The sequence below is a fragment of the Tarenaya hassleriana genome, unplaced genomic scaffold (genome assembly GCF_000463585.1).
Source record: "Tarenaya hassleriana unplaced genomic scaffold, ASM46358v1 Cleome7, whole genome shotgun sequence".
NCBI lineage: Eukaryota > Viridiplantae > Streptophyta > Magnoliopsida > Brassicales > Cleomaceae > Tarenaya > Tarenaya hassleriana.
Window position 1 is genome coordinate 2,597,923 of NW_010969548.1, and position 11,498 is coordinate 2,609,420.

At 40.2% G+C, this 11,498-nt stretch overlaps 4 protein-coding genes across 5 annotated transcripts in view; 2 read left to right on the plus strand and 2 right to left on the minus strand.

The window, feature by feature from the left end:
• LOC104800947 (callose synthase 1) overlaps nucleotides 1-5,625 on the plus strand; it is a 13,819-nt gene extending 8,194 nt beyond the window's left edge. For both annotated transcript variants that reach the window (XM_010523970.2, XM_010523969.2), the window contains exons 28-45: nucleotides 1-56; nucleotides 142-271; nucleotides 402-553; nucleotides 992-1,101; nucleotides 1,198-1,323; nucleotides 1,454-1,522; nucleotides 1,607-1,796; nucleotides 1,884-2,043; nucleotides 2,244-2,363; nucleotides 2,467-2,585; nucleotides 2,669-2,752; nucleotides 2,866-2,978; nucleotides 3,064-3,293; nucleotides 3,407-4,210; nucleotides 4,309-4,359; nucleotides 4,530-4,552; nucleotides 4,797-4,959; nucleotides 5,097-5,625. In XM_010523970.2, the coding sequence (XP_010522272.1) occupies nucleotides 1-56; nucleotides 142-271; nucleotides 402-553; nucleotides 992-1,101; nucleotides 1,198-1,323; nucleotides 1,454-1,522; nucleotides 1,607-1,796; nucleotides 1,884-2,043; nucleotides 2,244-2,363; nucleotides 2,467-2,585; nucleotides 2,669-2,752; nucleotides 2,866-2,978; nucleotides 3,064-3,293; nucleotides 3,407-4,210; nucleotides 4,309-4,359; nucleotides 4,530-4,552; nucleotides 4,797-4,959; nucleotides 5,097-5,345 (2,949 nt within the window). In that variant the 3' untranslated portion in view covers nucleotides 5,346-5,625. The remainder of the gene's footprint in view (nucleotides 57-141; nucleotides 272-401; nucleotides 554-991; nucleotides 1,102-1,197; nucleotides 1,324-1,453; nucleotides 1,523-1,606; nucleotides 1,797-1,883; nucleotides 2,044-2,243; nucleotides 2,364-2,466; nucleotides 2,586-2,668; nucleotides 2,753-2,865; nucleotides 2,979-3,063; nucleotides 3,294-3,406; nucleotides 4,211-4,308; nucleotides 4,360-4,529; nucleotides 4,553-4,796; nucleotides 4,960-5,096) is intronic.
• Nucleotides 5,626-5,880: 255 nt separating this feature from the next.
• Nucleotides 5,881-7,877, plus strand: LOC104800948 (UDP-glycosyltransferase 75B2-like). The gene has a single exon (XM_010523971.2). The coding sequence runs from the start codon at nucleotides 6,134-6,136 to the stop codon at nucleotides 7,778-7,780; it is 1,647 nt and encodes a 548-aa protein (XP_010522273.1). The 5' UTR covers nucleotides 5,881-6,133; the 3' UTR covers nucleotides 7,781-7,877.
• A 107-nt stretch (nucleotides 7,878-7,984) lies between these two features.
• Nucleotides 7,985-8,671, minus strand: LOC104800949 (cysteine proteinase inhibitor 2-like). Its single transcript, XM_010523972.1, has 2 exons — nucleotides 8,439-8,671; nucleotides 7,985-8,273 (listed from the first exon to the last, which is right to left on the minus strand). Exons 1-2 carry the CDS (start codon nucleotides 8,603-8,605, stop codon nucleotides 8,042-8,044), a joined length of 399 nt encoding a protein of 132 aa, XP_010522274.1. The 5' UTR covers nucleotides 8,606-8,671; the 3' UTR covers nucleotides 7,985-8,041.
• A 240-nt stretch (nucleotides 8,672-8,911) lies between these two features.
• On the minus strand, nucleotides 8,912-9,917 carry LOC104800950 (cysteine proteinase inhibitor 2-like). The gene is made up of 2 exons (XM_010523973.1): nucleotides 9,623-9,917; nucleotides 8,912-9,352 (listed from the first exon to the last, which is right to left on the minus strand). The coding sequence occupies exons 1-2, from the start codon at nucleotides 9,778-9,780 to the stop codon at nucleotides 9,082-9,084; spliced, it is 429 nt and encodes a 142-aa protein (XP_010522275.1). The 5' UTR covers nucleotides 9,781-9,917; the 3' UTR covers nucleotides 8,912-9,081.
• Nucleotides 9,918-11,498: the final 1,581 nt, after the last annotated feature.

The window sequence follows — 11,498 nt, forward strand, 5'->3', positions numbered from 1 at the left end:
CTGCTGAACATGTTAGAAGTGGTTACAAGAGACATAATGGAAGAAGAGGGCCCTAGGTAATTCATTTGAGTTTGGCTTTCTCCTGAATCAGTAATCATTTTCTTTTTAATCATATACTTATTTATCATCTCCTTTCCACAGCACGCTAGAGTCGAGTCACAATGGATCTTATGGCAAGTACGGAATAATGACCCCTCTTCATCAACAGAGCAAATATTTCAGCCAACTTCGGTTCCCAGTTTACTCTCAAACCGAAGCTTGGAAAGAAAAAGTCTGTTCCCGGTTTACTCTTTTTTTTTTTGGAAATTCATGTCAACTTGCCTTAATAGTAATAAGTTTGATTTTGTTTTTCTCGAGGAGATTTTAAGTTGATATTTTTTCTTCCGTTTTTACTGGTGTAGATCAAGAGACTTCATCTTTTACTTACTGTCAAGGAATCGGCTATGGATGTGCCATCCAACTTGGAAGCTCGAAGGCGACTTACCTTCTTTTCAAATTCATTGTTTATGGACATGCCTCCTGCACCCAAAGTTCGCAACATGCTTTCCTTCTCGTAGGTCCCATTCTCTTTCAACAGAAGTTATAACAATTTGGTGCACTTTCATTCTGTTCCCAGTTGAAGAAGCATTACACATTAGGACATTTCTTGTTTAGTGCTCTAGTATCTGTCCACTGAATCTGTCAGAACACAGGGAACATTAACTCAATGACATGCTTCTTGGACACATAAAGTGCATGAATGAACTGATAATTTATTGAATCCACTTGTGAAATAATTTACTCGTTGATTCTGTGCTGCTGCTTGCTGCATGGAGTTAATTTTTTTCATAATATGAAAAATAATTTTTGGAAGAATAATTCCGTTGGGCTGTAGAGCGAGAAGCCAATTAGGAAGTGGTTCCTCCAATTCGGTATCTCCTACGAGCAGCAAGGAAGTACAAAAACAATAAAATTGCAACATCTTATTGTATTTGTTTTTGCTTTCCCACAGGGTCCTAACACCATACTATTCAGAGGATGTTCTTTTTTCTGTTAATGGCCTGGAAAAGCCAAATGAAGATGGAGTCTCTATACTTTTTTACTTGCAGAAGATCTTTCCAGGTTTCAGTTTTCTTTTGCTCTTTCAGATGCTCATATAGAACAGTTATTTGTGTTCTGGAGTTTAATTATGTCATCTCAATCCATCATTTACTACAGATGAATGGACCAACTTTCTAGAACGAGTTGAATGCGTCAGTGAGGAAGAACTCAGGGCAAGAGATGATTTGGAAGAGGAGCTTCGCCTATGGGCATCGTACAGAGGCCAAACTTTGACCAGAACCGGTATGCAATATCTTTCGCTTCCTCTCTGTCTTGATCTTTCATCAAAAGGACTGCGTCATTTCCTTTTCTCTAAGAGAGAATTTTATTTTGATAAATGCACTCTGCGTGATTTCCTTATTCGATCAACAAGTGCGAGGCATGATGTACTACCGAAAGGCTTTGGAGCTTCAAGCCTTCCTTGATATGGCAAAAGATGAAGGTGCGTGAGGAAGATTTCGTATGATTCCTTTCGATTCTTATGAGAAGTGAAATCTTTCTTCAAAGCAATGTCATTTTGTTGTAGAATTAATGAAAGGGTACAAGGCTCTGGAGTTGAGCAGTGAAGAAGCATCAAAGAGTGAAAGGTCACTCTGGGCACAGTGTCAAGCACTTGCTGATATGAAATTCACCTATGTGGTCTCATGCCAACAGTATAGTATCCATAAAAGATCTGGTGATCAACGTGCTAAAGACATATTAAGGCTTATGACAAAGTTTGTCTTCTATCATCTTCCCTCTCATCTGATCTGTCTTTCCTTCCCCAAATGGCATTGGTTATGTTTGTTATTTCCCTGTGTCAGGTATCCATCTATCCGTGTTGCTTACATCGATGAGGTGGAGCAAACACACAAAGACGGTTCCAGGGGGACAGATGAAAAACTTTATTACTCAGCTCTTGTGAAAGCAGCCCCACAGACAAAACCTATCGATTCTTCTGAAGCTGTTCAAACACTGGACCAGGTATAAAGTTTAAAATAGTTTTGTGCGATTTACTTTAGTCCATCCCTCCCTTGCCATGCAGGTTTTGTGTTGGCTCTTTCCATTTTCACTACCTTTCTGGAAAACCATGTTGGGAACAAGCCGATGCAATCACATTTCAGGGAGTTACTCATGCTATCATTTTTTCTTCTGGAGAGACTGAGTTTATTTTATTTTCTCAGGTCATTTATCGGATAAAGCTTCCAGGACCCGCAATATTAGGAGAGGGAAAACCCGAAAATCAGAACCATGCTATCATTTTTTCACGTGGAGAAGGATTGCAGACAATTGACATGAACCAGGTTTGCTGTTCTGTCTTTTTTAATCCGGGCTGAGTTCCCTAATGAATCTCGTTCAAGCTTATAGTTGTTAAAACTCTTGAGCTCAAGAGGTTTGATCAAACAGGATAACTACATGGAAGAAGCTTTCAAAATGAGGAACTTGCTACAAGAATTTCTTGAAAAGCATGGAGGTGTAAGATATCCTACAATACTTGGACTTAGAGAGCATATTTTCACTGGCAGGTATTACAGGATGATGATGTTCTGCCTTTTTAACCATTCATAGTGTATGCTTTTATCTACTACTCATGTCACTTTGTTTGCAGTGTTTCTTCTCTTGCATGGTTTATGTCAAATCAAGAGAATAGCTTTGTCACAATTGGACAGAGAGTGCTAGCTAGTCCGTTGAAGTAAGTTTCACCCTTTCTTGACCATTTGTCTTCAAAACAAGGAAACCTTATGAGGGCAGTTCCGGAGGTTCATGATTTCCAGTACTGATTTGTTGTTTTATTTTATGTTCCAGAGTGAGGTTCCATTATGGTCATCCAGATGTTTTCGATCGGTTGTTCCACCTCACCCGAGGGGGTGTCAGCAAAGCGTCTAAAGTTATCAATCTAAGTGAAGACATATTTGCAGGCACTCTCTTGATGATCCCTTTTCTCGGGCGATACACATATTTTGCCTTTGTATGGTTTCTTTCTCATACCTTTAGCCCTTTCAGGTTTCAATTCTACTCTACGTGAAGGCAGTGTGACACATCATGAATATATACAAGTCGGCAAAGGGAGAGATGTTGGCCTCAACCAGATTTCGATGTTCGAAGCAAAGATAGCTAACGGAAATGGCGAGCAAACACTCAGTCGTGACATATACAGACTGGGACACAGATTTGATTTCTTTAGGATGCTGTCTTGTTATGTCACTACAATTGGGTTTTACTTCAGTACCATGGTATCTATAGAAATCCTCCCTTCTTTCCTCAATCAGTGGATATGCATGGCAATTTGTCTGTGTCTGAATCCTCATATGTCTTTTGACAGTTAACATCGTATGTCTTTTGACAGTTAACGGTGCTTACGGTCTATGTATTTCTTTATGGTCGGCTCTATCTCGCGCTTAGCGGACTTGAAGAAGGATTAAGCAACCAGCGAGCTATTCGTGACAATAAGTCCCTTCAGGCAGCTCTTGCTTCTCAGTCACTTGTGCAGATTGGCTTTTTTATGGCCTTGCCTATGATGATGGAAATTGGCTTGGAGAGGGGCTTCCATAATGCATTGATCGATTTCGTGCTCATGCAGCTACAACTTGCCCCCGTGTTTTTCACATTTTCACTTGGAACAAAAACCCATTACTACGGCAGGACGCTGTTTCACGGAGGCGCCGAATACAGAGGCACTGGCCGTGGCTTTGTGGTCTTCCATGCTAAGTTTGCCGAGAACTATAGGCTTTATTCCCGTAGTCACTTTGTGAAGGGGATTGAGTTGATGATTCTCCTACTTGTCTATCAGATCTTTGGCCATGGTTATAGGGGTGTAGTTGCATATATTCTGATAACGGTTTCAATATGGTTCATGGTGGGGACATGGCTCTTTGCTCCTTTCTTGTTCAACCCGTCTGGTTTCGAGTGGCAAAAGATTGTGGATGACTGGACAGACTGGAACAAGTGGATATACAATAGAGGGGGAATAGGTGTCCCTCCAGAGAAGAGTTGGGAGTCTTGGTGGGAGAAGGAACAAGGACATCTTCATCAGTCAGGGAAACGTGGGATCATCCTCGAGATTGTTTTAGCTTTGCGCTTTTTCATCTTTCAGTATGGTCTCGTGTATCACCTTAGCAGCGTCAAAAAGAAGAAAACTCAAAGTTTTCTGGTAAGTTTTACCTGTTTTAAATTTCATTCTACTATCGGGTCACTGAGAATTCTGCTACAGGATAACTTGTAATGACTGGAAAATGACTGATGTTTCAGATTTACGGGATTTCATGGCTCGTGATATTATTCATTCTACTCATTGTGAAGGTATTTAACTCTCAACGGTTTCTGTTCTCGGTGGATTGATTCCCCGAGTGTCACGATGTTGATCTTGTTTTCTCGTTTCCACAATGCTTGTTTTTTCATTCGTGAACATCACTGGGTTAGCTGATCTAGTGCTTCTGAATGATGTTTTTTTTCTCTGAAACTATCAACAGGGATTGAGCGCAGGAAGACGACGGTTCAGCGCTGCTGTGATTATGGCAAGATTAGTTTCCTTGAAGATGGAAACGGAGGTGATCTTCAAAATCGAGGCTGAAACTTGCTATTAAATGTTTCACTTGGGATACTTGAATCTCAAGCTTATTGGTGTTATTTTTGCATTTTCGATGCATTTATTTCTGCCCTGAGGGAAAATTACTGGAAGATGTACTCAGTATATGCTAATCTAAATGTTTATTTTAGGGATCCCATTGAGCGCTTTGGTTCAGCACAAACTTTCAGCTTCTCTTCAGGATCATCAAGGGTCTTGTTTTCCTCACGTTTACGGCAATCCTCATTACTTTCCTTGCGCTCCCACTCATAACACTCAAAGATATCTTCATCTGCATTCTTGCCTTCATGCCTACTGGATGGGGAATGCTTCTGGTAAGTCTTCCTTCCTGCTCCATAAAACTCGTACATTTTCAATCTCGATGCCTGGTCTGTAGAGTTAGGACAATGGGATTTGCAGTTATGCCAAGAGCAGTTTCATCTGCGTCTGTCTTATATTCTACCTACTGCAGATTGCACAGGCTTGCAAGCCTCTGATCGAACGGTTGGGGTTCTGGTCATCGGTTAAAACGCTGGCTCGGGGCTACGAGATCGTGATGGGGTTGCTCTTGTTCACGCCGGTGGCGTTCTTGGCTTGGTTCCCTTTCGTTTCGGAGTTTCAGACAAGAATGCTCTTTAACCAAGCCTTCAGCAGAGGTCTCCAGATCTCTCGTATTCTTGGCGGTCAGAGAAAAGACCGGTCTTCCAAGAGCAAGGAGTGAAATCACATATCCATCCATGTTACAACAATGGAACGCAGAGATACATACATAATACATATGATACGCCTTTGAAGCATCATTTGGTTGTAAATAAGCCCCCGTTCATATGGCGTACCACAAGCTTGTGTAAACCGGAAAGCATAGGTGCCTGTTTTCTCTTCCGCGGTTGCTTCTTTTGCAAGTAATCTATGTTTTCATCTGTTGGATCGATCTTCAAGTTCCAACTTCGATCTCCAATTGGGATGTCGAGAGTTTAATTTACGAGTTTACCATTAAATCAGACGATAATTATTTTGCACCTTGGTGGAATCTCATTTTTCATTATCGGTTTTGGCAGCCGAATCTCGAAATTGGTGCTCGGAGATTTTCTCCACTGACCTTTCTCTTTTTAATTCTAAAAATTTTCGTTTGACAAATTTATAAAATCTACCATTAGAGGTGATTTATAAATCAATATCATCGAAATTGTTGGTCGAAAAACTTTAAAATTTATTTTCTATCGTTTTATAAATTTAGAAGTTTTTACAAGTTTTATCTGTTCTTTTACAACATGCCTTGTTTTCCAAGAAACACAAACAGACAAGACAAAAAAAAATTACACATCACATGTGACGTCGCCATCTGTTGTGACCTAAGTGTGATAAGTAAACCTGCACCAGACGAACTGACAAAGGCCTAATTGAGAGCCCTTGTCGTATTCTTTCCCGTTTTAATCACATCAATCGAAAGATTCATCAATCCTTCCACTTTTATTTGCGTCACTACACACGTCACGAGATTGCCCGTGCATGTGTGTATCTCTGTTCCCGTACACGCATGTGCTTACCCCTGCATACATACGTACATACATATATATATATATATATATACACACAAACACACACAAAGCTACAGATCGGGAGAGTTCATCTGTTTATTATAGAAAAGATAAATCTTGCGGAGAATTGGCAGAGTTGGAGAGCAAAATGCCACAGCCACACATTCTGATAGTGACGTTTCCGGCACGAGGACACATCAATCCGTCGCTCCACTTCTCCGGCCGACTCATCCGAACCACCGGCGCACGTGTCACCTTCGCCACGTGCGTCTCTGCCTTCCGCCGCTCCATGATCCCTCCCGCCGCCGCCGATTCCCTCTCTTTCCTCTCCTTCTCAGACGGCTTCGACGATGGCCACGTGTCGTCCACCTCTTCCGACTACGACCACGACCAGTGGATGGATAGAATCAGAGTTGACGGCACCAAAACTCTGTCGGATTTCATCGAATCTAACCGTCGAGGAGAGTCTCCGGTGACTTGTTTGGTCTACACGCTTCTTCTCACCTGGGCTCCTGCGGTGGCGCGTCGCTTCCACATCCCATCATCGCTTCTCTGGATACAGCCCGCTTTGGTTTTCGACATCTATTACTACTACTTCAACGGCTATGCCGAGGTTGTCTCCAAAGCTCTGGCTCGGTCGGATCCCGTCGAGTTGCCGAAACTACCGTTGCTTGCGGCCAGGGATCTTCCTTCCTTCCTCACTCCTTCCAACATGTATAAATATGCATGCGCTGCGTTTCAAGATCAGATAGATCGTCTCAGAGAAGATCCCAACCCTAAAATCCTCGTCAACACTTGTGATGCATTGGAGAGAGAAGCGTTGAGGGCGATTCCGAATCTTGAAATGGTAGCTGTAGGTCCATTGCTTCCCATGGAGATTTTCCCGGGAAACAATAACCGGTTTTCGGGTGATTCGATCCGAGATTCGGAAGACCATGGTTATACCCTTTGGTTGGATTCGAAGCCAGATTCCTCTGTTATTTATGTTTCTTTTGGAACACTTGCCGTGTTGCCCAAGAAACAGATGCAAGAACTTGCAAAGGCACTAATAGAAACGAAACGTCCGTTCTTGTGGGTCATAACCGATAAACCGAACAAAAGGGCGAATGAAGAAGAAGAAGGAGAAGAGATAGGCAACATAGCTGATTTCAGACAGGAGCTGGAAGAAATCGGGATGGTAGTGACATGGTGCTCGCAGACTCAGGTTCTGAAACACAAATCGGTCGGATGTTTCTTGACGCACTGCGGATGGAACTCGACGCTGGAGAGTCTTGTTCTCGGCGTGCCCGTCGTGGCGTTTCCGCAATGGACAGACCAGCCAACGAACGCGAAGCTTCTGGAAGATTGGTGGAAAACTGGTGTGAGGGTGAAGGAGAACGAGGAAGGGTTGGTCGAGAGCGGCGAGATAAGGCGGTGCCTGGAGGCGGCGATGGAGGATAAGGCGGAGGAGCTGAGGAGGAACGCCGGTAAGTGGAGAGATTTAGCGGCGGAGGCCGGCGGAGAAGGAGGATCTTCCGACACGAACATCGCGGCTTTTGTGGAATCTTGTGGTGGGATGTCGTACGGAACTGATGACAAGTCAGCGAGCCTACGTGGCAACTACATCTGCCCTAATTGATGTTTGTGATCGGTAAATGTGCAATGAACGATTCTTATCCACAAGGGTATGATATGTCGTTTACTATCTGTTGTTCTAGAATAAATTACGCAAATGCCATCGGATTGTAGTAATTATCACATCAAAGTTACGTGAGGACAAAAAATCTTATTATAGCAATCAAATCAAATCACCGATTTACCAAATGATGGAAAATCTAATAGATAGTCAATAATCTTATAATGTAATTAATATATAATAACGTAACCAAAACATATGAAATCAAACAACGAGAGAGAAATCTACCAACTCTCTAGACTGAAGCCAAGGCTTGACGACGACAACAGAGTTGAACATCTTAGTGGTACGGTCCGACAATGTCGTCTCGATCTTCAAGAAGTATTTGGTCCCTGACACAACCTGCTGTCGAGCCTCGACAACTCTATTGAACACCAACGGCGCCACGTTCCCGTTCTTCTCTTGTTCCTTCCTATTGAATTCTTCCACGCAGTACCTAATGAATTATTTGCATCCCATTAGAACCGGATTCTTCATTGGCTAAATCCACAGAAATGCAATCATTTGATTCATTATAAACAGACCCTTTTGCCCAAATGATCCAAATTCTCAATACTACACACATATATATACAAGTGTAGATGTGTGGATACATATATACCTTCCGAGATCTTGGACTTCTTTGTTGCCATCGACGCCTTGGATTTCCGTCTTGCCACCGACCTCTCCTAAACCAGAGGCCGAATGGGTCACGACAGAAACCACGACCGACACTAACACTAACCACAGTCCCGGAGACATCCTCGCACTAATTACCGCCGTAGCCATTGTATAATTGTATCTCTCGCCGAATGTTGTTCCTATAACATTATCCTTTCTTCTTTTTCAAATGTTATAAGAAGCAAAACTTTCATCTTTTTATAGAAGGCGAGAGCGTGGTGGCGAAACGCAAGTTTGTCCCCACGCTATTGACAACTTCCGCGTCTTTTACGCTTTGCCCACTTGAAATTTCAACGCACTTTGAGGACGTGCACGTGTGTGTATTCATGAGCGTGTGTGTGTATATATATTATACAATAACAATATTAGAAAACAAAGCATATGGAAAATAAAAGCCTCTCATTCTTTCTAGTGTAATCTATAGATCAAGCTCTTATTATTTATTTATAAATTACAACAACATCCCGGGGTCCGGACCGACCCATATTGATCCATATATAGTTAATAACACTCGAAAGACAAAATTTTGTTGTGCATATTTTATTTGTTCTCCTCTTTTCGGTTTCATTCGAAGAAAGGCTTGATCAAGATTCGTAGGAGAGAGGGTTAGCGACGGGAGAGAAATCGAGCAATTCCTTTGACTGAAGCCAGGGTTTGACGACGACAACGGAGTTGAACATTCTGGTCGTGCGGTCGGGCAATGTCGCTTGGATCCTGAGGAAGTACTTGATCCCCGAAACAACCTGTCGTTGAACCTCCACCACCTCACCGAACATCAATGGATTGAACCCTTCTTCTCCACCCGATTTCCCGTGTTCTCGCTGTTCTTTCAGGTTGAATTCCTCCACGCAGTACCTGCGTAAATGGTTTAGAAATCGAATCATGAATTTGATGGATATATACTTTCTTGCTTGCTTTCAGTATATATATTGATCCATGTGACAACCAATCTCTTTGAGAAATTCGATCACTTGGCCCTAGATTTTGTGGGTTTACAAGAGAACGGACCCACTCCTACTCTTACAACAATGATAATCTAGCATATGATCAAGATTCGTGGTCTTGTGATTCGAAAACAAACAAAAAAATGGACACAACTATATGAATATATATATATATACACACCTTCCGAGTTCTTGGAGTTCTTTGTTGGATGCGACGTCCAGCACTACCGACCTGCCGCCGACCAACTTCCGGTGGCAGTACGACGGTCGGGCCAAGGCAGAAACCAGCACCGACACCGTCAACAATCCGAAAGACAACCTCGTGATTCTCGCAGCCATTTTCGATCTCCTCGTAATCAATCAGTCGTCGCTCGCTCTTTTTTGTTACACCGAAACCGTTGATTGAAAAAGAGATTTTGAGTGTGTTGTGTTGTGTTCTCTTTGTATTGTTTTATAGGAGAGAAAGTGGTGGGAATGTAATGGCCCCATGCCAATGTACGTATATGTATATACGTGCGAGTATACCGGTGGATACTGTGTGTATTACGATGGGATCCTTCTCCCACTGTTTTCATTAAAAAAAATAATTTTTTTATAAATTTTATAAGTTATTAAATAAAATTAGTAAAGTGTTTTCGTATTAAAATAAATACACACATATATATATATGTATTTATATCTGTGTTATACATGTAGCTAGCACAAATTAGTTCCAGTTATTTATCGTAGTACGGATTTTATACGGTCCATATAAAGTTCACATCAATATAAAAGCATGAAACAAATTGAGTTCTATCCAAGGTCTCTTATATATCATCACCATCGTAATTCTATAAATCGAGTTCCAGTTCTTTATCGTAATTCTATATATATTGATCAAAATAAGGCTGTAATTTTGTAACAAAAAAATAAAAAAAAAATAAGACTGTATTTACATGATTATGTAATATTTTTCATCAATATCAATTAAAAGGATTGGACCAGCTAGGTATAATTGTAGAATAAAGATTCGTCTAATATAATATATTATCATATGATACTGCTGCGTGAGAAAGGAATGGGCCTTCTTATCGCCTCGTATTTTGATTTGAGTTTGGATATAGAGCGTGAGCGCGACACGTGTCCACTCTCCTTGACAAGTGGCCTTCCCGTCTCTGCATGCGGCTCACGTGGAACCTCTCCTGACTGCCCACCGCCATTGTACGGCTAAGGATACTCCAATCAAATTCGTCGAAGTTCTTAAAAGCATATACTTACACAAATATGGAAATATTCCAATTCATAATTCATTTTCCAAACCTAATAATCAGTAAAAAAAGTTGCTGGGACAGCGTGGAAATTATGTTTAGAACATTTTTTTTGTAAAACATAAATTCTAAAGTATTTCAAACAAATTCATTTAAATAATAATTTTTAAAATAATTTTAATTTGAATATTAAAAAAAACTTAATATAAATATAATATTTTTAAAGTAAATATTTTCAATTTAAATTCAATCTACAAGATAATCTAATGTAAAAATATAATATATAAATTTGTAAAAGAATGAAAAATAACCAAGTTAGAAACGGAAATGCGCATTTATAGCGGACACTCATCTACATTTATTTTAGATTCCAATATTAAAGATTTAAAAGGGGAAAACTCATTCGTCAATTAAACCTACTAATTATGCATATCCTTAATGTTAAAAGTAAATAAATTTGTGATCACATTGCATATAAAATTTCACATAATAATTAACAAATGAAATTTGCCAAAAATTTTGGAAATCTATTTTAGATATTAATATATTTTTCCTTTGTATTTATTTTTTATTAAAATATATTTGTTTTTTTCTATACCAATTTCTGTCTCTTACAAGGAGATATGGGTGAGGTTCACAAGATTCTCTACCGATTAATTTTATTATATTCATTGAATTTTTCAACCCGAACAATGCACATTTGAGCTCCACATGGTGCTAGAGGAAAATTCATATATATATATATATATATATATATATATATATATATATATATATATATATATATATATATTTTCTTATATTTTTATG